This window comes from Tachypleus tridentatus, chromosome 3 (genome assembly GCF_004210375.1).
Source record: "Tachypleus tridentatus isolate NWPU-2018 chromosome 3, ASM421037v1, whole genome shotgun sequence".
Classification (NCBI taxonomy): Eukaryota; Metazoa; Arthropoda; class Merostomata; order Xiphosura; family Limulidae; genus Tachypleus; species Tachypleus tridentatus.
Window position 1 is genome coordinate 98,234,025 of NC_134827.1, and position 23,868 is coordinate 98,257,892.

Here is a 23,868-nt window from a genome sequence, read left to right on the forward strand (position 1 = left end):
TTACAAACACTTTTCCTGAAAAGTCATGAAACAAATAACCTCTCGTGCTAAAGTACTTTTGAATAATTCCACAGTAACATACTGCTCGTGAAACAGATCAAAATGCCAACGCCACCTATACTTAGCGTGTCACATTGGATAATATCATCCATAAGTGGATACCTCACAAGGCCTATTTTGTATCCGATGCAAGTGTGTAGGGTGTGTAAAAAATGTTTTCAAACATTTATGGATATTTAAGATATAAAAGTATATCAGTGTTATTTTTGCATAAAACTTATTTAAATTTCAGGGTGACTTTTTTTTTATATTAATTACGCACTGTTAGAGATAGGCCAACCACAAAAATTAAACTGAAGTAAAACTCGTCTTCGCTTTATTTGTTTAGACTCGTTGTTTACCTTGTAAAACGTGTCTTCTTTGTGATTGCTCGTGTTAAGTATTTTATCTGACCTTCTGAAGAAATTTACCATTTCTTTTCAAAATCATTAGAATTACAAACATGAAAATAATAATATTTTTTTCTTTTTATTGCCTGGCCGTTGGAGAGAGGTACGATGGCGTCACGTGTATCTATGTTCTGTACTGGTTTTTACCGCTCAAATCATTCTAGCTACAACCCTGAAAGAAGGTATCTTTTAAACTAGTCTGAATATTTTAACATGACTTTAACACCATAATGGTTTTAGGTTATAACCATATGTTCTGATTTTGTTGCCAAAATACGATTGTTTTTATTTTGTTCACAGTAATGTATTAACTGTTTTGAACCAGACTTATCTGTGTTTGTGTAAATCGTACGGTTTAGTATTTATTTATCGGTAATGTGCAGTTTGTCAGTGTATTAAGCTGGTTTGTAACACGAAGACAGCATTCGCCGCCTAGCTGAAACTAGCCAAACCATTTTTTTTTTAATAATGTAATTTCAATTTGCTGCGTATTATTATGAATCTCAATAAATTTAATGTTACCATTAATAAAATCCTGGGTGTTTGTTTTCGCTTTTTTAAAGTTTTATTGTTTATGTACGAGTTGTTAGCTTGCTGGATTACGTCTAGAATCCCTAAAGTTCGAGGCCAGGTGGTTAGGGCACTGGACTCGTAATCTGAGGGTAGCAGGTTCGAATCATCGTCGCTCACCCATGGGGGTGTTGTAATGTATCGGTCAATCCCGCTATTTGTTGGTAAAAGAGTTGGCGGTGGGTATTGATGATTAGCTGCCTTCCCTTTAGTCTTACTGTTAAATTAGAGACTGTTAAATAGTCCTCGTATAGCTTTACGCTAAGTTTCAAAACAAACAAACCCAAGGTTCGAACTGTGATATGTCGCTAAACAGCAATGGAAGCATTATATCCGTGGTAATTAATCTTACTATCGGAGTAAGTGTCCACATGGCGGCGTGTGCCATTTACTGGTTGTCTTTCTTCTAGCTTGAAATTAGGGGACAATTTTCCTGGAAGATCAGGTTGTCTCTGATCTGGTCGTTTAGATAAAATGAATGTGATCTCTCTTTAATTTGTCCGTGAATGTAGATAGAGTGTTTTACAAATAAAGTACGCAATATTCCATATCTCAGAACGGCTGGTTTGGGTATTAACATTTTTATTGATAAGTAGAGAACAACGTTTCGACCTTTCTAGCTCATCTTCAATTTATCAAAGAGAGAGTTTGCAAGTGACCGTTGCCGGAAACATGTCTGAGGAACGATAGTATAAACAGGTACGGGATTGTAGGAGGCGTTGCAGTTGGATTTGTTAACCTGAAGATGACATAGTAAGGTTGAAACGTTGTTCTCTGCTTATTAATAAAAGTGTTAATACCCATATCAGCCGTTCTGAGATACATTTTTATTTCAAGTCGGTTTCTCGTCATCAGGAATTGGTATACTGGCGTCGAGAGTTTCTGGAAGTAAAACTCGTGTTTCTAATGGTAATTTATTTCGAAATTTGGATTTATCTAAATAAGGAGACGGGAATTTACTAATCATAGTATTTTAAGAAATGGTCTTAATGGCTCAGTGGCAAGCTTCAGAGTGATCTGAAAATTAAAACGGTCGACTCGTAATCTGAGGAGGTTACGGTTCAAATTCCCTTTCAGCTGTGGGGGCGTTATAATGGTACGGTCAATCCCAACAACTTAGTTTTAATATAGAAATTACTAAAGAATCCACTACAATAATAAATACAAGCACAACTGAGTTGATCATTTTAATACCTAGTATGCACTTTTCTCCAGAGCGCTTGTAGACCATTCAAAATTCATTCATAGAGGAACTCTCAGAGGACACGAGTGTTATAAATAGGGGGGAAAATGAAATTTGAATTTAGGTTCCCGGAATCGTTGGTTTTTCATATATTTGCTGCAAGAAATATTCAAAACAAAATAAATGTTGCAATAAAAAATACACAAAACAAATAAAGCGACACTAGGTGGAAAGATTTGAAAACAATTTTTAATCCTTACTTTTGTTGGCTAATTTAGCCATATTCACAATACTAACCAATGTGTCTGAAAGATGGAAGAAGCTGTTCTTGATTCGATGTTCGTATTAAAAATAAGAATATGAAAACATAGACTGTTTCGAAGTATACAAGTTTCTATCTATCCCAGACTTGTATCTGAACTACAAACGTTCGACAGGATCCTAAAATATATGGATAACCACTCAGTTCGATGTTGATAAATCCAGACACCTAAACATTTTCTTTGTGTATGAATCAAAGTTCGAGAAGGTATGTTGCATCAGTGATTTTGTCTCAGAAGTGGAAGTAATTTGTGATATAGTTGTTGCACTTAGAAGCGTTTGTTTGTCTGTTTTAAATTTCGCGCAAAGCTACACGAGGGCTATCTGTGCTAACCGTCACTAATTTAGCAGTGTAAGACTAGAGGGAAGACGAATAGTGGGATCCAATGTAGCATTATAACGGCTGAAAGGTCTAGCATGTTTGGTGTGAAGGGGATTCGAACACGCAACCCTCAGATTGCGAGTCGCGCGTCTTAACCACCTGGCCATGCCAGAGGCATTTGGATATACCAGTTTTTAAGGAGAATTTGCATAATTTTGATGCTTTTTAATATAAATTTGGAACATATTTAATATTTGTTCGAATACCTGTGCAATAAATGTAAATATCCGAGATAAGTCTTACTCACAGCAAGTTCGAAATAACAGAAATCAGGTTATTAATCACATGAAAAACACACTTGAGGATAGGAAATATACATATAAATAATAGTTACGGCAATAAATAACATTTCATGAGGTAATATAACTTTTTGACTTTCGGCTGCAAAATATTTATATGAATTTAACAAATATATATATTTTCCTTAAAGTTCCCGGTCTGTAGGACAGATAACGCCACATATCACTTGTTTCAATTTATTTATCTATTTTTGCACATTCAACAAAAGACAAACTTAACTCACTCAAAAAATGTTTAAAGGTGGAAAAAAATCATGTTCACGTAATTATTTCTCATCGAAAAACAAAACAAAACAAAAAAAGTACACAAGATAGTATAAGGTCTTGATACCACTTTGAACAAGAATTACATTTTATGGCCTTTTATATTTCACATTTAATATTTTATGTGGGTTTATTTAGAACATATATCTGTTCTAAAACCGTTCGTTTATCACGAACTTATTTATAAATCATTTGAATTCAATGAAGAAGAATTATTCATAATTCCACTGATTTAGAGCTACTATTTCCTAGGTGTTACCTCTATTTTATAAGGAACGGGAATGCTGAAAAGCGCGAGAGGTTGTGGATCTAAACATGCAGATCCAGCGCCCCCTGGTAACGAAAACTTACAATGCTGCAAAAGTCGAACAATAATAAGGAAAGTATCAGCCAACGCCAGTTTTTCTCCCAAGCACATTCTACGCCCTTGTCCAAATGGAACGTAGCTACTGGCACGTTCATTGGTCACTGTTCTGTTTTCTGTTAGGAAACGATCAGGTTTAAAAACATGCGGGTCTTTCCAATAGGTCTGGTCTCGATGGTGAGCCCAAAGGTTGAATAGGACCATTGTGTCTTTAGGAATCTTATGTCCACCTGGAAACGAAGGGTACAAACATCGTTTATGGTCAAAGCGTTTGATTCATAAAATTGACTGTTAACATAAATTAAAGCATGCCTTTCATAAGATTGACTGTTAACATAAATTAAAGCATGCCTTTCATAAGATTGACTGTTAACATAAATTAAAGCATGCCTTTCATAAGATTGACTGTTAACAAAATATTAAAGGGTCTGATTCATAAGATTTACTATTAACACACAAATATCAAATAATTCAAAACACATTTGGCACTTCTGTAGATTTCGGGTAATAACAGAAGTGGAGTAATTTATCCACTAAAGTCCAGCGAAGATTAGTTTGGCCAGAAGTCTTGCCATCAGCAAAGCTGGAGTTATGAAAACTGCTGTAGCTACTAGAATCAACTAGTAATCTTGTAGGTTTTTTTAATGTCTTGATTTATCATATCCGAACAGATTTTTGTTGTAGTGGGAATAAGGTAGCTTCGCAACTGAAACTTAAACCTAAAATCCAGGAGTAGATACAGGATTTTTTGGTGGTGGGGGTATGATCGACTAAGTAACAGTGACTTAAACCCGACCACAAGTAAACTTTTCCTTGTTACTGCAACATAAATTTCATGGAATTAATTTAGAAACAAAGAAAATAAACATGATTATGAACTCTTTATTTGTTGATTTTATTATAAAATAAAGTTACAACTAATCGTACAGCACGAAACTAAATCACACAACATAGTGCATGTGACAATGAACTTTCATATATTCCTGAATAACATGTTACAAATAAACATACAGCACTTAGGCCTACAGCAGTATGTCGAATCACGTACACAACATGTTAACATAAACTCTTTAACACTATAGTACATATGACCATGTACTCTCATTCTAATTGAGATGATCAGTACTTTATATTTCTGATTTCCCATTAACCTACACAATTTTGGTATGGCCAGTGGGGGGGGGTGCATCCCCCATCTGTATCCATTCCTGCTGAAATCAGACTTGTTATTAATATAGCATAGTACTATATAGGCATCATGGCGATCATAGGATATCTATTAATTGAATTTCAATAGAAGTGACGTTCATTTCTTTTTTGTTTACCAAAGGCTCGTACCAAGAATAACTTTAGCCTAATATAAAAGTTGGGTAGGGGTTAGTTATTATGATCAACCATTATTATTATTATTAAAACGTCAACGGCATTGAATAACATCTACAAGTTTTGTTTGTTTGTTAGAATATTGTTTTATATACTTCGTAAACGTTAATACAACTTATAGAAAGTTTTAAAGTGTAAAGTTATAGCGTTTAGGCACGTTTCATTCTTTACGATATGCTTGTATGTATTTCCTTTTCTGTGTAATTGCTTATCAGTAAACATGCAATCACAGTCATGCTTTTAGTATAAATCAGAGAACAAACACCTATAGCAGCGTTTGAAATATTTTGAAAACTCATTATTGTGAACTAAATAGAACTACTTTACAATGTTTGTTACTTAATTTTGCATAGAATGTATTATGTCTTCGTCTTTGGCAATGATCCCTCTAAGCTGCGCGGCTTCACAATAACTAGTCAAGTGCTGCGCACTTCATTGTTCCAGTCGCGCACATCTCACTAATGGTAATGAGTTTGTTTAAAATTTCGCGAAAAGCTACAGGAAGACTATCCGTCCCTAATTTAACCCGTCATATCAACAAGCTCGCCCTTTCAGCTGTGAGGGCGTTATAAGTTACGGTCAGTCACACTATTAGTTGGTAAAAGGGTAGCCCAGAAGTTAGCGGTGGGTGGTGGTAACTAGCTGCATTCCCTCTAGTCTTATACTGCTAAATTAGGGACGGCTAGCGCAGATAGCCCTCGTGTAGCTTTGCGCGAAATTCAAATCATACTAGCCCTAATTTAAGAGGGAAAGACCACCCACTGTAAACTCTTGAGCTATACTCTTACCAGTGAATAGTGGAGTTGATCGTCACGCCATAATGCCCCCACGGCTGAAAGGGCGAGTGTGTTTGGTAGGCCGAGGATGGCGAAGAATCGACAGGCCTAAAGCCCAAATAACCTACTGATAGCACTTGCAAAGCGGCGTAATGATCCAATAGAAATGAAAGAAAATTCACGTGAGCAGAATAAGTGAGTCTCACGTTTAGCTCAAATGTAATTTGATAATTAAATTGTGTGTTAAATTTAGATTATAAAGGAATGAAAACCTGAAACCAAGATGTGAAAAAAAACCGAAAGGATTGATCCAATAGGGTCGATGGTCTAAAAATACCCCCCATTAACCCCCTCCCAGAAAAAACAACAACAAAAACTTATACCACACATCCGCTCATTGCCTTGATGCTTGTGCACTCGAAAACAAACTCATTCTGCGGATGGATTGAAAATATTAGAGGGCGCATCGGTCTCGAACACTGAGTAATATAACTCCGTTTACAACCAATTTGGAAAGTTCATGAGGACAACCAGATTACAAAAGTTTATACGTTTTATTTCAACAACAAGTTTCATTTTCACTTTAAATAATATTTATCTGCGAACTTGTTTATTTTTTAATATACTCATATATTAAATAAGGGTTTATTTATTAAACTGTGTTAATTGGGTTTGAATTGTATTTTTCATAAGGTCAGAAGTACTTGCGCTTTGAATCCCAAGTTTCAAGGCATGCTACTTTTTAAAGGTAAAATGCGCTCCTTACACTGTGGCCGTGATTGCGTTGTAAAAATGAAAGTTAAATCCCATCTTTGGAGGAAACAAGAGTGACGGTAGGTGCCATTGTCCACTTGCTTCACCTTCAGTCTATCAGTTCAAAGTTAAGGACCGCTTTGTGAAGATAACTTGTATTGGTTTGCTAGAAATTATGAAATAACATTTTCATTTTTGTATCTTTTATCTACCCATCTACATGTTATCATGTTATATTCAATTACGCATGTATTATTATTATTTTTCTCAGAGAAATATGGCCGATTTAAGCCCAATTGCACTTGAAAATGTGTCACAGAACATGGCATCGCATAATATTATGCAGCGAGAATGAGGGACAGCATACAGATACACTGGATACATAAAATATATGGTTGGGTAGGGACTTACAGGCCACTCTGTATATATATATATTGTTAATACAAAGTGAGATGTGATATTACCTCGAACCTAAACATAATTCTTTATGATTTGGAAGTTTTACTTGATTCATATCCTGCAGTACACGAAAAAAAATGTAATAAAAGGCAGGCCATTGTTGATGTAGCACACAACACCTATTTCTGTGTCACATGTAGTCGTGTGGTTGAGGTAGTATGCTGTACCTATTTCTGTGTCACATGTAGTCGTGTGGTTGAGGTAGTATGCTATACCTATTTCTGTGTCACACGTAGTCGTGTGGTTGAGGTAGTATGCTATACCTATCTCTGCGTGACATGTAGTCGAATGGTTGATGTAGCACACAACACCTATTTCTGTGTCACACGTAGTCGTGTGATTGGGATAGTATGCTATACCTATTTCTGTGTCATACGTAATTTTTTGGGTGCTATAGTATACCGTACCTATTTCTGTGCCTTACATAGTTTTATATTTGATGTAGTATACCATAACTATTTCTGCGTTTTGCATAGTTTTATGTTTGATATAGTACACCACGCCTATTTCTGTGCCTTACTTATTTTTGTGTTTGATGTAGTATACCATACCTATTTTTGTGCCATACATAGTTTTATGTTTATTGTAGTATACCATACCTATTTCTGTGTCACACGTAGTTTTGTGGTCAATACCCAGTGGCGCAATCGTTCCGAAACGTAACGTTTCCATGATTACGGCACTTACGTAGTGACACTGGGGTTTGTCATCTTGAACTGGAGGTCGGTTTCCTACAAAACAAAACTGGTTAAGTAATCATAACACATTTCTTACTATAATTTATACAAGTGTATAAGGCCCTAAACGCTGTTACTTTGTATGTTATATACTTAAGTTGGTTGTATACAACACCACTATATTGTTCTTATGAAAATATGATTTCTTATTATTATTTTTAATCGATAAACACCCACTCTAAAAACTGAGAAAGAAATCAGTGTGTTTTCTATAATCACCAGAAACAGTTATTCCATTTACTGGACATACAAACTCTGTTTTTTGTGACTACATAGATTTGAAATAATACTCTAAAGAAATATGAACACCTATCAATACTGATTGGTTTATTTCTATAATTTCATACAGAATAGTATCTGCTCTTTGAAAGTTTTAACATAAACGGAACTATGCTATGTACGCGTTAAAATTCCCATAAGGGATATTAGGGTGTAGATAATATACGATATGTTAGTTTAGCCACTACCTTATTAAAAGCTAAAAATAAATATTGATTTCTTTTAATGAACAAGAAAAACAGAATTTTCAAATATAAATTAATGAATCCACATCTGTATAAGAAGTTATCCGGTGGAATAGCGATAAGATTACAGACTTGCACAGCTAAAATCTGTGGGTCGATTCTCTGCAGTGAACGCGACAGATAGCTCAATGCATCTTTGAGGTAAAGTAACCAACTGTATAAAAACTGTAATACATCATTTAAATGATTTGAGAACCATCGCCTGTAATGCTGTCGGCCATAATCCCAATAACACTTCTCGAGGATCGGATACTTCGGAGATTGAAACTAGCCCTAAAACTCATACACTAGACTAACAGTATTCATCATAAAGGCCAAAGATTAATAATGACAAAAACATTAAAAATTATCGTAAAAGTTATTGCTAATAATTGCAGTGAAATTAAAATTAACCAAAAGTAAACATATAAAAGGAACCGTGCTCAGTAAGTGAAAGAGCTTACTAGTACACAAAACCCGAATAAACTTACAAGTGTTTACGTATTTGTAATAGTAAACAAGCAAAAGCTTGCCATAATATTACAGGTAAAAGAAAATTTACAGTCACATGTATTTTTATGATTGTTATAGTACGTAACAATATACGTTATGTACACACGTGGTATTACAGGTGAAGAATATTTTACCGGTTACAGTTTGTGGATATCAATCCGCTTTCAGCAAAGAAAACTTGAAGGTAAAATTTATAATTATCTTCAAAAGTAAAATACAAATTTATTTACTTATTTAAATTTCATTAATGCTTTAAAGCAAACTATACGAGGATGAAATGACTTAATATATAATATGCGACGCACAACATTTAAATAGATTGTTTTTGAGTCCACCGAGGGGAATCGAACCCCTGAGTTTAGCGTTGTAAATCCGTAGACTTACCACTGTACCAGCGAGGAGAAGAAATACGCTCTTGACATCAGGTATGGTGAATGCTTTCCTAATTTTTGTAAATACTCGAGAGGCTAAGTTGAATGCAATGTTAAAATATAAAAAGTCATAATACTATTGTCATGAGAAGCATGATACATTTCTTTCCTTAGTTAGTTTAACAACTGAAATACACATTTACCTCATCATTAAGCTCAATTTCCGTTTAAAACTTATTAGTATGAAAGTTTTACCTCACCTATTACGCTCTCTATTTCTTCAAACATTTTCTGTTGGACATCAGGAGAGTTGGCTATCAAAAGAACCATCCATCGCAGAGTCATCTGTGTTGTATCAGTGCCAGCTGCGGAAGAAAAAGAAAATTTGCTTATAACATTAATACGTTCGTCTTAACCACAGAAAACCTAATTAGTAAAAAATATGACTTGTTCGTCTTAACCACAGAAAACCTAATTAGTAAAAAATATGACTTCACCAACCTGCAAAAAGGTCAGATATTACTTGGGCCAAGTTTCCATCGCTGAGATACTGGAGGGAATTTTTGCCTTCTTCTTTTGCTTCCAGCTTTGCCGACAGGAGGGCGTCAGTAAAATCTCGAATGACATCTGAAAAAGAGAAGGAATTGGAATACGAAAATAGTTTCTTTTTTGAGTTGCTGCATAATATACATTTTTACCGATATATATATTTCACAGTTTAGTGTGGTAAATAAATAAAACGTGAATCACGTATGGGAATTTGTAAACAATAAAGAGAACATTTCCAGAGTAAAATAATTTATTCATTACTGAGGTTCTTTACTGTGTAAAGTTATTAGCAATTTAAATTAAAAATATAGTGATAGAATAATTAGGTCAAGCAAAAAGTTTATACAGTAGGCTCATATTTGTATAGCAGCGAATGGAAGAGAATTAGACGCGACTAAAGCTACCTGGTTTATAAGTTTTCTTATGTTCGTCGATCTTGTTTGTCAAAATTGCCAGGAACTTCTTCACAGACTTTACCAGTTTTTGTTCTCGATTAATATAGAAGATTTTTAGGAGCGGAATGTAATCGCTTGGTAGACCATTGCCGAACTCGTTCAAAAACAGTTCGCTCTGTTCTTTCAAATCCTGGTATTCCTGGTCGGTTTCTTTATACCTATAGTAATTAATATCGGTTATTCCTATGAGATACATACTACCAAGAAATCTTTCACCTGGGAACAATAGAAGGCACAAACAATCCATCAAAATACAATGTAAACCATCAATATATTAAAGGAAGGTACCTCTAGCGGCAGTCTAGTTAAACTTTTTTATTTTTTATTTCCATCGTTTTTAAAAATTTTCGCACAGAGCCACACAAAAGGCTATTGGCCCGACATAGTCAGGTGGTTAAGGCACTTGATTCGTAATCTGAGAGTTGCGGGTTCGAATCCCGGTCACACCAAACATGCTCTCCCTTTCAGCCGTGGAGGCATTATAATGTGGTGGTCAATCCTACTATTCGTTGGTAAAGAGTTGGTGGTGGGTGGTGATGACTATCTGCCTTCCCCCTAGTCTTACACTGCTAAATTAGTGACGGCTAGCGCAGACAGCCCTCGTGTAGCTTTGCGCGAAAGTCAAAAAAACAAACCAAACCAAAAGACTATCTGCGTATAACGTTCCTAACTTGTAACTGACAGGCAGAGGGAAGGCAGCTAGTTAATAACTCTTGCTGTCAATTTTTGGAATACTCTGAACAAAGAATTAAACTTGACCTTCACCTTTATAACTGGTCAATGGCACCAATGTGCAGAGGGTATTTTTGCGGCGAAAAGATGCGAGGCGCGAATCCTTGGATTCACAGTCCAGGCACACTAACCGCAGGCCACGCCAAGCCTATTTAAACAAATGTAGGGAAGCTACGTTATTTTAAATCTTAATTCTTATGTGAGAAAACGCAATGATATATAGTTAAGATGGATTTGAATAAAAACGTTTTTCTTTTATATATAATTCATTTTCATCGATCCAGAAATAAATTTGTGAAACGTTTTTCTGATCGGTTTTTAAAATACATTTTTTTTAATCCAAATTCTCGAAGACAAATTTAAATACATGAAAATTGGGGTTCTAACTATCGTCAATAATTAACTTGTCTGCGGATTTATAACGCCAAAGACCAGGTTTCGATACCCGCGATGGGTAGAGCACAAATAGTCCGTTATGTAGCTTTGTGCGTAATTCAAAAACGACAACAATAATTAACCAAATAGTTCTTCGAAGTGAATGTTTCCTAGCCAACACTATTTGCGTCAAGCTATTACTTCTAAGGTTGCTACTTGTTTACGATTTTTGGAATGTTATTTAACTAAGGATTGAGAAAAAGTCCTGTTCCATGAAATATAAGACCATCAACCAATCAAATCTATCAGCTTTCAGTGTTTTTGGAGCAACTGTATAATTAAATTATAAAGCAATTAAACGTATTTGAACGTCTTAGATTTTGTTTGTTTTTGAATTTCGCGCAAAGCTACTCGAGGGCTATCTGCACTAGCCGTCCCTACTTTAGCAGCGTAAGACTAGGGGGAAGGCAGCTAGTCATCACCACCCACCGCCAATTATTGGGCTACTCTTTTACCAACGAATAGTGGGATTGACCGTCACATAACGCCTCCACGGCTGAGAGGGCGAGTATGTTTGGTGTAACGGGGATTCGAACCCGCGACCCTCGGATTACTAGTCGAACGCCACAACCCACCTGACCATGCCGGCCTTAACGTCTTAGATATCCAGGCAGATTTGTGCTACAACGTCAACATTTTATGAAATGACGTCAAACATGTTATTTGTCTTTTTCCAACCTTACCTTTTCCCGAACGCTGAGGAAGCAATAATATTGTAAATAATTACGTAAAGATGACTGACTGGATCAAAAGGCTGTTTTTCCTGAAGCATGTTCTGAGCAGTGTTATTCACAACATCAGTCACGAGCTCTGCTAACTTATCGCTCACAGCGTACTTCCTGTTCGAGTGATCGAAAAGAATTTGAGAAAATTGGTGATTAGCAAATAAAGAGTTGAATTGATATTTTTACTTTATGTAAAAAAACCAAAACAAATTCATAATGTCTTTTACAGAAGAAAAATTTGAGTTTAGAAACATTCGATTTTAGACTATGATTCTTGTGTTTACGTCGTATTTTATTTTTATTTTAAATACATTAGTCGTTGCCTTATAACTGTAACATAATTTTGAATTCTCTGTCAATTCAAAATATATTATGTGCAGACAATGGAGTAACATCACGTATACTATATTTCCTGGGCACTTTCCTTTTTCCGAACACCATCTGTCTACTGTTGAAAGTACGAATTTACAAAACACCCCATATTTGACATCTCTGAAAGGTCTGAAATGTCCGGATACAACGTTAGGAGAAAACAAAATTTATGGTCTTTCATCTCAATAGTATATCATGTTTGTGAATACATCGCTATAACATTTTTTAAAGTACATTCTGAAGCTTAATATTAAAAAGATGAATTAAAGTTTTAATTCTAAAGAGTTCAAGTGTGGACGAATCGTGAAAAACTGTAATCGTGTTGGTCTATCTATCATAAGATACATATTATACCAGTTATATCTGACACAGCCTAGAGAATACACGTATTAACCTGTATTTCTCAATCAAAAGTATTATTATGTCCTATCTTATCTAATCTATGAGAGTATAACTGTTCAGGCACAATTCTAGAGGAAAGAAATTCATACAAGATAAGCATGAAATCCGAACGTATACTAAAACGTCTGATATCTTGCAAACTCGTTTACTGACTAAGTTATATTTTTTTATCTTTTGTATCTTCCAATTTATTGTTTATTTTAGTACAAAACTGCACAGAGGGCTATTTTTGCTGAGTCTACTATAGATATTGAATCCCGAATTGTAAGATGTAAAGATGACCCACTGAGAAATATGTGTTTGCCATTTACAAATAAAATATTTTACTGCAGTATAAAACTTCTGTTCAGTCTCTTACCTCTGTTCAGTTAGGTCATAATTAATTTTAACACGATATATTTACTGCCAAACACATTTACAGAGTCATTAATATTTTAACCATAGGAAATCAGTGTTCTGAGAATGACACGAACACATAACACTCCTAGTGGATGAATGTTGTACCTCTAAACCTCTTTTGGTAATTCTACAAGTGAAGAAAATGACACTTCCGTTCGACTACTGCATATCGGATGGAAGTGGAGAATACAATGGATATTCGTACTATTTTATAAGAATACGTAATGAGCAAGTCGTGAAATGCAGTGCTTATAAATTTTCTTTTACAATCAAACTGTTGAAATGGGTACGGGGAACCATCATCTTTGTACGTCAGGCGGATTATGGAAAAATAGCTGCAAGGAATGATGTGCATCGGGCGTGACAGCGTTACGACGGAGCTTTTTGTAGTTGTCAGGATGCGTAGTCATGAGGTAGAACGTGAACGGACGTGACGACAGAGGTTGTAAAGACGTGGTGAGACACTAAAACATTTCAGTATAAATTAATTAACCTTCTATACATAATTGTTGTTCCTTTTTACATTACATGTACATTAGATACCTCACGGTGTAACGCTATAAAATGCTTATTATGCTCACCTAACGGCTGAGTGCGCCATCTTTCGCAAAACCTCCCATTCTTGAGAATAGTCTGCAAAAACGATGTCTTCATACCCTTGTTTAATTATTTCGGCTGCAGTAAAATTTAATATCAAATAATTAAGAATACAAGTTTTACTATGACAGTAAAAAAATCACCTTTCACCCTATGAATTTTTGTATACACTTTCACTCTTCATAATTATTCACATTGAAAAACCAACAACTAAATACAAATCTCCTTTTTTTTTGTTGGTCAGGTAGTTAGAGGGCGCTCAATTCGCAACAATTGAGTCGCAATTTCAAATCCTCGTTCCACTAAATATGTTCACACTTTTCAGCCGTTGGATTGTTTGTTTGTTTTGCTTTATGAATTTCGCACAAAGCTACTCGAGGGCTATCTGTGCTAGTCGTCCCTAATTTAGCAGTGTAAGGTAAGACCAGAGGGAAGGCAGCTAGTCATCACCACCCACCGCCAACTTTTGGACTACTCTTTTTACCAACGAATAGTGGAATTGACCGTCACATTATAACGCCCCCACGGCTGAAAGGGCGAGCATGTTTGGTGCGACCGGGATGTGAACCCACGACCCTCAGATTACGAGTTGAACGCCTTAACACACTTGGCCATGCCGGGCCTCAGCCGTTGGAGTATTATAATGTGACGTTTAGTCGCACTATTCTTTGGTAAATGAGTAGCCTAAATGTTGGCAATGACTAGCTGTTTTACATCTAATCTTTTACTTTGAATTACTGCCGGCTAGAGTAGATATCCCTTGTGTAGCCTTTCGTGAAATTCAAACTAAACCCCCTATCTGCAACGTGAAAAACTATGGTTACGAAGGAGAACTTATTGACCCGAAACAATCATTGTGGTGAAGATGGGCGTCCTCCGAGGTATTATTAAACAGGTTATCTGATTCTACTGGAACTTACTTTAAACTTGAACAACTCAAGCACTTCGTATTAAACTAAATCACACTGATCAGTTGTGTTACTTTTGAATAAAAAAAATACACGTAAAATTCGAGTGCTCCAGCTTTTTTTAGAGCGTGCTGTCATTTCTGTATCTACGAAATAAAAAATAAAGAAAAGAAAACGAATATCTCGTAATCTTAAACTCTGATGCTTCTGATTTGGTTTGTTTTGAATTTTGCGCAAAGCTGCACGAGGACTATGTGCGATAGCTGTCGTTAATTTAGCAGTGTAAGACTAGAGGGAAGGCAGCTAGTCATCACCACCCACCGCCAATTCTTGGGCTACTCTTTTAGCAACGAATAGTGGGATTTATCGTCATATTATAACGCCCTCATGGCTGAAAGGGTGAGCGTGTTTGGTGCGACGGGGATTCGAACCCTCGACCCTCGGATTACGAGTTTGAACGCCTTAACACACCTGTCCATGCTGGGCCGAGATGCTTCTGCCGTACAACGAGATAAATAATGAAAACTTTTCAAACCGAATTTGATATTTATGGTTTATAATGAAGTATAAGCCACTATGAAACATAGCTGTGTATTACGACAACGAGGTTGTAAGTATGTTTGGATACAGATTAGATGGTTCAGCAGTAAGTTTGAAGGCTTAGAACGTTAAAAATTGGGGTTTAATACCCGCGTTAGGAAAAAGTACATAGAGCCCACTATGTAGATTCTTGTTTAATAGGAAATAGAATACTATAGATAACACACGTGGTGTGGGCGCGAGCCCTATCAGTATTATTGTTTCCGCAAAATAAACCATTCTTCTTTTAACAGTGATAAAGTGTGTATTCAACGTTTAGGCCATTTATTTTATTTGTTTGCGCAACAATGTCACATGGTTTTATTGTATCTGCTCTACCGCTGGTACATAGGTAAGTCTGCAGATTTATAACGCTAAAATCAGTTATTCGATTGCCCTCGGTGGACTCAGCAGATAGCCCGATGTGGCTTTGCTTGAAGGAAAAAACACATTATTTTATTTAATTATTTCTAATTAATTTCCGTTTTTGAATAGCAACAATGCATTTACAGACCTATAGATCTCATTCACTGGCTCACTATGTCGAAAGAAAGTTTAGCAAAGATACCCTGTATGTAGACAAATTTAACGCAACTAGACAGCATTCGTGTTTTATTACTCATTTTTTAAACTACCATCTTGACTCCTTTTAGAAACTGTGCTCAACAGAGTTTTCTTACAAAACAAACAAACACCCACCCACTCATCTCTACCTACTAATCTCTTACCATTTGATAAGACTCAATTAATTCAAATTACAAGTGGGCGAAAATTGGAATATGAAAACAACTTATTTGATCTATTTTCTTTACGTATCATGCAATATATTGATCCATAAGAGTTCGATCTTTGACAATAAGCAACTCAATTCATATAAATAAAGAAAGCTCAAAAACAAAATGGATTGCGAAAAAGAAAATAGTTCTAGCTTTCAGACATTTTTATTACTTTCATGGTTTTCGAAACTTGGAAATTTAAAATGTAGTTGCTTAAATTTTATAGATTTTTGACATAACTAGCTTCCAAAATCCACTGTTAACACGCTGTTAAAGCTAGAAATAAATAATATATTTGGTAGAAACGATGTTTCATATCCTGTTTTCTTCGCAGTTGGAAAGTTAAAAACTTATAATATATATCTTTCTCTTTCACACATGTGTAAAAAATCGAAATATTGGTGCCGAAAAATTAGTAACAGCTATACCAAAACAGCTATACTGAAGAAAAAAATGTCAAGGTATCAGGTTGGAAAGTGCTAGGTATACACTTTCTGATAAAATGTCAATGATCTCTGAAGGGTTGGATACGATTGATGGCATTTTATTGGTGTAAAACTAAATGTGTGTAATATTTTTCAATTCTTAATACATTTAAATGATTTTGTCCGGTATGGCCAGGTGGTTAAGGCACTAGATACGTAATCTGAGGGTCACGGATTCGAATCCCTCTCACACCACACATGCTTGCCCTTTCAGCCGTGGGGGCGTTATAAAGTTACGGTAAATCCCACTTATTCGTTGGTAAAATAGTAGCCCAAGAGTTGGCGGTGGGTGGTAATGACTAGCTGTCTTCCCTCTAGTCTTATACTGCTAAATTATGGACAGCTAGTGCAGATAGCCTTCGAATAGCTTTGCGCGAAATTCAAAAACCAAACCAATCTAAGTGATTTAACGGTATATACTGGTAATACTATATTAATTACAAACACGTGCATTTATTCTATGACTTTTCTAATCACAGGCTTTTTCATCCTCCACCCCACACAAGCACCTTCTTTAACTTTGTTTATGAACTCTGTGATTTTAGTGAGTGCACTGCTATTTATATCTTGCACATGGTACATGTGATGTTGAAATGGTTCATATACACATACATATCTGGACAGATATACATGACTATTTCACTTTAAGTTTAATGAGTGAGTTACGATTTATATAGTTTATACAGCGCTAGTGTTCACTTTAGTTATTTTTTAGAAGCGATGGTTTATCGCAAGGTTGTTAACCTAACTGTTTACGAATCATACGTTATGTAGTTCAATAGTTATGACTGTTTGTTTATTTGTTTGGAATTAAGCACAAAGCTACACAATTGACCATTTGTGCTCTGACCACTTCGGGTATCGAAACCTGGTTTGCAGAGTTGTAAATCCGAAAACTTACCATTTTGGAGGGGCCAGTAGTTATGAATTGGTGATTGTTACATTGCTGCGTCTTGTTATTAAAATCTTCTGGGTCTTCCTCATTGTTTAAATTGACTATTATTGCATCTTAATAGCTAGTACTATGTGGAATGGTCGATACTTCTTTCGAGGTATAAATACGCTTTGAAGATTTAGTTCGAAACATAGATCTAGACTGCGTGATTTGTGGCGAATAGTAATGTGAAATTATCACAGATTGTATTGTAATAACAGAGTATAGAAAAATAATCTGCCTTTAGAATTGTGTTCTAAAATAATTAAAGCAGCTTGTGTACACTTTAACGAAAATGAAGCGATTATTTAAATCTCTGGATACAACTGTGGTAAGAAACAGTTACACTGAAGAGTTTAAAGTGAAATTATCATAGACTGTATTGCAACTACAGAGTAGAGAAGAATAAATTGTCTTGTCAAATTGTGTCCTAAAGTAAATTAACTAACATTTTTAGAATTTGACAAAATAAGAGACAATTATTTAAATCTCTGGATAAAGCTATGGTATATACATTTAACTTGTTTTAATATATTATTTTAAAACAAGTGGACTTTGTGCCGTTTGTTTATTGTTGAAATTTATTGCCAGCAAATCATCAGGTCTAACTGTAAATAATCCAACCCATAAACAAAACCTGACATATGTATATAATACATGTTTTTTAAGGTGTCCCTCACTTTTCATATAGCACAATTCTTCATGAAAAAATGTTGTACGAACCTAGAGATTTCATTTTTAGAATGTCATGTATCTAAATATAATAAAGGAATAACACAGAAAAAATAAAGAGGTCGGCAAAAAAAATACTTAACACGATCTTCGTAAATAATACTTTTACAACTGACTAAAACTTTCGATAATGTAAAGCTAGGTAAAACAACATAAAACTCACATCGTAAAAACATACAAAGTTTTAAACTTTAAGATACGAATATAATTTTTTTTCACCTACCAAGCAAAGTTTTATTTCTCCCTATCACCTCATTCCTTTTAACTATGAGAGCGTCCCGCGTGACTTCCCAGTTGTTGACGATTATGGCTGGACGACCGACCCACAAGGTGAACACTGGACCATACTTCTTTTGCCAGTTTGTCATTTTTATAAACGGAGGTTTTTTGCCATTGAATTCTGTAAAGCAAAATAAACACGTGGGTCATACGTCACAGCTTGGTGCCATTTCTGGAAATTGGTGTACTGGTGGCAATAACAAACAAACATTAAACGTAACTTATGAACATTCGGTAGCTTCAGAGTTCTGGAGCTTAAATTATGTGAATTTAAGATTTTGTAGGAAGTTGTGGACGATACTAATGTGGGAAAAATACCACTTTTTTAATTATCAAGATATTTGTTATCTATACGACAAACAATCTGATTCCATACGAGTAAGTGGTATAAATTTGAAATAGTTTTATATGCACACACATGTTGCGTTTGTGTTTAACGTTTCCTCACAACATAATTATTTCTCGTTGCAACTTACCAAGAAGATTACCCAGAAAAGGAAGTGGAAATGGTCCAGGAGGATATTTTCGAATTTTTAAGAAGTGTCTAATCAATAAAAAGGTCAGAAAACCAACAAAGATAGTGGTTATCCAACCAAGGTCTGTCAGCATCTTGGTCAATGCCTGGGTTATCATATTTTCTTCTCTTTACTTTGAACACAAGATCACCAAGTGGCCACCAACCCTAAAACCAAACAGTACGTTTTTGTTTTATTAATAACCCAATGTAGAGAATAAATGGTAACATTTCTCAAATGTTATTTTTGATATATTAAAACATGAATCATAGTATTAAATATTTTGTTTCGAATCAAGATTCGTCATTTAAAGATTTAAAAGGTGTTTATTTATGTCAGCATCTATTATAACTATAGATTCCAAGCAATTAGCATATGATACACTCAAGTAAATACATAATACACTACATGACTTTCAGACTCATGTATATATATATTTAAACACGAGTTCATCGATAGATTCACAGACTGTGTTCATGTTGACTTCATTTAAAATTTTATGTTTCGAACTTTGCATGAACCCAGTCTGAACAGAATATTCTAAACAGTTTCCACACGTCTTATTGTTGAATGTCCTCAGACAACGTGTGTCGTCTTGTAAATAAGATTTGTTTGGGTTGTTGTTGTTGTTTTTTTAAATTTCGCGCAAAGGGGGCTCTCTGCGATAGCCATCCCTAATTTAGTAGTGTAACACTAGAAGGAAGGCAGCCAGTCATCATCACCCGCCGCCAACTCTTTGGCTACTTTTTTTACCAACGAATAGAGGGATTGACGGTCACATTATAGCGCCTCCACGGCTGAAAGGTCGAGCATGTTTGGTGTGAAGGGGATTCGAACACGCGACCCTCAGATTACGAGACGAGTGCATTAACCACCTGGCCATGCCGGTTCCCTTGTCAATAAGATTCAAGATACAAATATTCGTTTTGGGCTGAAAACAAGAGGGAATCCTCAATAGCTGCGGAACATGAATTTCTTTTCAGGTTTGTTTGTTTTTGAATTTCACGCAAAGCTATGCGAGCGCTCTCTGCGCATTCTTTTTAGGTAGGATTAAAAGGTGTTTATTTTTATTAGATTAATTTATTTTAATTCTTTTTAGGTAAGATTAAAATAAATTAATTTAATCATAAACACCTTAGGTGTGAAAAGGAAAAGGTGCGGCCAAAACAGGACGGAGCGTCTTCTTTGTGGGTATTTGGATATGTTTAATTTTTGAATACCCAGTAGGGTCAGTGGCACAAGACCTCTTCCTCCATCCCAAGCTTTTATGTCGGCTACTGATAGGAATTTGTTGTTGTTGTAGATTTTGGGCCAGAGTATCCCATAGTACTCTCTAGTATCCTACCTAAAAAGAAAGCGCAGATAGTTCTCGTATAGCTTTACGTGAAATTCAAAATGAAACAAGCTTAAAAAAAATTCATGTTCCGCGGCTATTGAGGATTCCCTCTTGTTTTTTAGCCTGAAACGAATATTTGTATCTGGAAGCGCGGGGCATAAAGGAATGAAATCAAAATTGGCGGTCAAACTGGTAGCTACACGTACAACATTAATACGAATTTTAAAGAAAATATTCAATCATTAGTTAACTAGGCCATACTTTTCTTGTTCAATTTAGCTGGTGTGTAAAACAAAATGTCTTGCGGAAGTTGAATATACTACGATTTATTTGTTTCTAGAAGAACGAAGTTTTTTTCCCATGTCAGGATATTTGTTTTGTTAGTCGGTTTTATCAAATCTTCTTGTGGATCTTTACTGAAAGATCGAGGACTGATTAAAAGTCAGTGTGACAGAATATAGAACTTAAGTTCTGTGGACCACGTCCTCTTACTGAAAAGGCCCGGCATGGCCAGGTGGATAGGGCACATGACGCGTAATCCGAGGGTCGCGGGTTCGAATCCCCGTCGCACCAAACATGCTCGCCCTTTCAGCCGTGAGAGAGTTACAATGTAACGGTCAATCCCACTATTAGTTGGTAAAAGAGTAGCCCACGAGTTGGCGGTGGGTGGTGATGACTAGCTGCCTTCCCTCTAGTCTTACACTGATAAATTAGATACGGCTAGCGCAGATAGCCTTCGTGTAGCTTTGCGCGAAATTCAGAACAAACCAAGTCTTACCGAAAAAAAAATCGCACTCCAACCTGTGGTTTTTTTTGTTACAAGGTTGATGGCAGAATTTAACGATTCGGTTCCACGACGTGTTGGCGAGTGGTGTTGAATAAGTGCCTTCCCTTTAGTCTACCAGCTTAAACACAGGAACGGTTGGCACGAAATCAAACAAACAATCATAACTAAAATATTCGAAAGTTTACACAAACTACAGTTCGTTTTGTTGTTTGTTTTTTTAGCGCAAAACTACACAATAAATAGTGTGTGTCCTAGCCATCGTGGGAATCGAACCCCTGATTTTAGCTATATATAAGTTTACGGAAACTTAGGGTAGGGGGACCCTACACTACAGAAACGAAACTACATATTATTTCATTGTTAGTAGCGAGTAATTACTTAATTAGCTCCATAAATAAGCGCTACTTTTAACTCCGTTTTTATATATTATAAATTTTTGAACGGAAACCTTTAAAATAGGCAGTCTGCACTCTCTCCTCAATTAGGAATCAAACTCCGGATTTAAGCAAGTTAAGTTTGTGCACTAACCGTGAGGAGGAATACGCTACAGAAAATAAATTACTGTTATACAATTTTTTAACAGCTAGTAATAATTCAGTAATTAGCTCTGTAAATAAACGCTAATTGTAGATCTAAGTACTTACAACAACAACAGAAAGACGCTGACTCTTCACTTCAGAGTGAATTCCAAATACAAAATGCGACTGCAGTGAACATTTGAAACAGGCGAACGTAAAAATCAAAGTATAGTCACGTTCAAATCGTTTGAGGTGATATTAGATATGATGTGTAAATATATTACAGTTATATGACCTTGTTCGATTGTGTAATCTTTCCCTAGTCTAAGAGCCGAGTTTACGCTCTTTTCACGTGATCCATGCCAGTATAAGGAAACATCAGCGTTTTTCTTTCTGGGTGATAAAAATATTCCACGCTTATTCTTAAATCTGTGAAAATTCTACTGTGGTACAGTTCGAAACATGAGAAGCCTTGTGTTCTTAAAATAAACTATTTGGTGTATTTAGTGAGAATATTTGTTTTTATTCCTTTTTTTTTACCTCTCCTTCATGTTATGGATATCACTACCTCTATTTCCTTCCGGTTTATTTTTTTTAACTTCCGCGATACGGAAGCACTTTTCTCTCTGTTTTATATTAGAGACATTTCTAGCTCTTGCAATTAAAAAATAAAATATTATACTGAAGGTATTACACGAAGGTCGCAATTAATTAAAATGAACATTAATTTATCAAGTCTCGTGAATGGAAGAAGTAATTAGTAGATAATGACGTTACGAATAGATAAACATAATGTGTATCGGTATACAATAATGACGTTACGAATAGATAAACACAACGTGTATCGGTATACAATAATGACGTTACGAATAGATAAACACAACGTGTATCGGTATACAATAATGACGTTACGAATAGATAAACACAACGTGTATCGGTATACAATAATGACGTTACGAATAGATAAACATAATGTGTATCGGAATACATAATGACGTTACGAATAGATAAACACAACGTGTAACATACAATAATGACGTTACGAATAGATTTGAAATCATTGATGGCAAAGCTACGTGACCACATAAACATCTTAGTACACGTTGTGGGGTCTCTAGAAATCTGATATCCCTGATAGATTTTAGTCACTAGAACGGTTTGTTTGTTATTAAAAACGAAAGCCACAGAATGGTTTATTTGTGCTGTTTCTTCACGGGTATTGAAACCTGGTTTTTAGCGGTATAAACCTTCAGACTTTACATTGAGTTACTAGGGGGGAGCGAAAGGTTTTTCTAATCCAACGTGGGGCTCGAACCCACGACTCTGAGTGTTATACTTCACACCCTGAGTTAACATACCTTTCTAACCCACGACTCTGAGTGTTATACTTCATCCCCTGAGTTAATATACCTTGCTAACCTACGACTCTGAGGGTTACACTTCATCCACTGAGTTAACATACCTTTCTAACCCACGACTCTGAGTATTATACTTCATACCCTGAGTAAACCTTGATAATAATGCACTTCTTGCTTATTTTCTTTTATTCTGAAGATACACGACGATCTGTCAAGTGCAGGAATCGAATCTCGAAATTTAGCGTTAACGGTATTTCAATTTATATTTGACCCATCAGAAAGAATTAGTAACACGGATGTATATTAACTTATATCTGACCCACCAGAAGGGACTACTAGTATGGATGTATGTTAGCTTATATCTGACCCACCAGAAGGGCTACTAGTATGGATGTATGTTAGCTTATATCTTACCCATCAGAAGGGACTACTAGTATGGATGTATGTTAGCTTATATCTGATTCATCAGAAGGGACTACTAGTATGGATGTATGTTAGCTTATATCTGACCCACCAGAAGGGACTACTAGTATGGATGTATGTTAGCTTATATCTGACCCATCAGAAGGAACTACTAGTATGGATGTATGTTAGCTTATATCTGACCCACCAGAAGGGACTACTAGTATGGATGTATGTTAGCTTATATCTGACCCATCAGAAGGGAC

The 23,868-nt window shown here is 35.6% G+C and overlaps 1 protein-coding gene across 2 annotated transcripts; it reads right to left on the reverse strand.

The window, feature by feature from the left end:
* Window positions 1-3,370: 3,370 nt before the first annotated feature.
* Window positions 3,371-22,106, reverse strand: LOC143247569 (steroid 17-alpha-hydroxylase/17,20 lyase-like). 2 transcript variants are annotated; one of them, XM_076495850.1, is made up of 10 exons: window positions 21,969-22,106; window positions 19,163-19,368; window positions 18,631-18,807; window positions 13,978-14,071; window positions 12,182-12,337; window positions 10,281-10,489; window positions 9,829-9,954; window positions 9,588-9,692; window positions 7,803-7,934; window positions 3,371-4,062 (listed from the first exon to the last, which is right to left on the reverse strand). In XM_076495850.1, exons 2-10 carry the CDS (start codon window positions 19,317-19,319, stop codon window positions 3,710-3,712), a joined length of 1,509 nt encoding a protein of 502 aa, XP_076351965.1. In that variant the 5' UTR covers window positions 19,320-19,368; window positions 21,969-22,106; the 3' UTR covers window positions 3,371-3,709. The 2 variants fall into 2 exon arrangements, with proteins under 2 accessions (XP_076351965.1, XP_076351966.1); XM_076495851.1 differs by lacking the exon at window positions 12,182-12,337.
* Window positions 22,107-23,868: the final 1,762 nt, after the last annotated feature.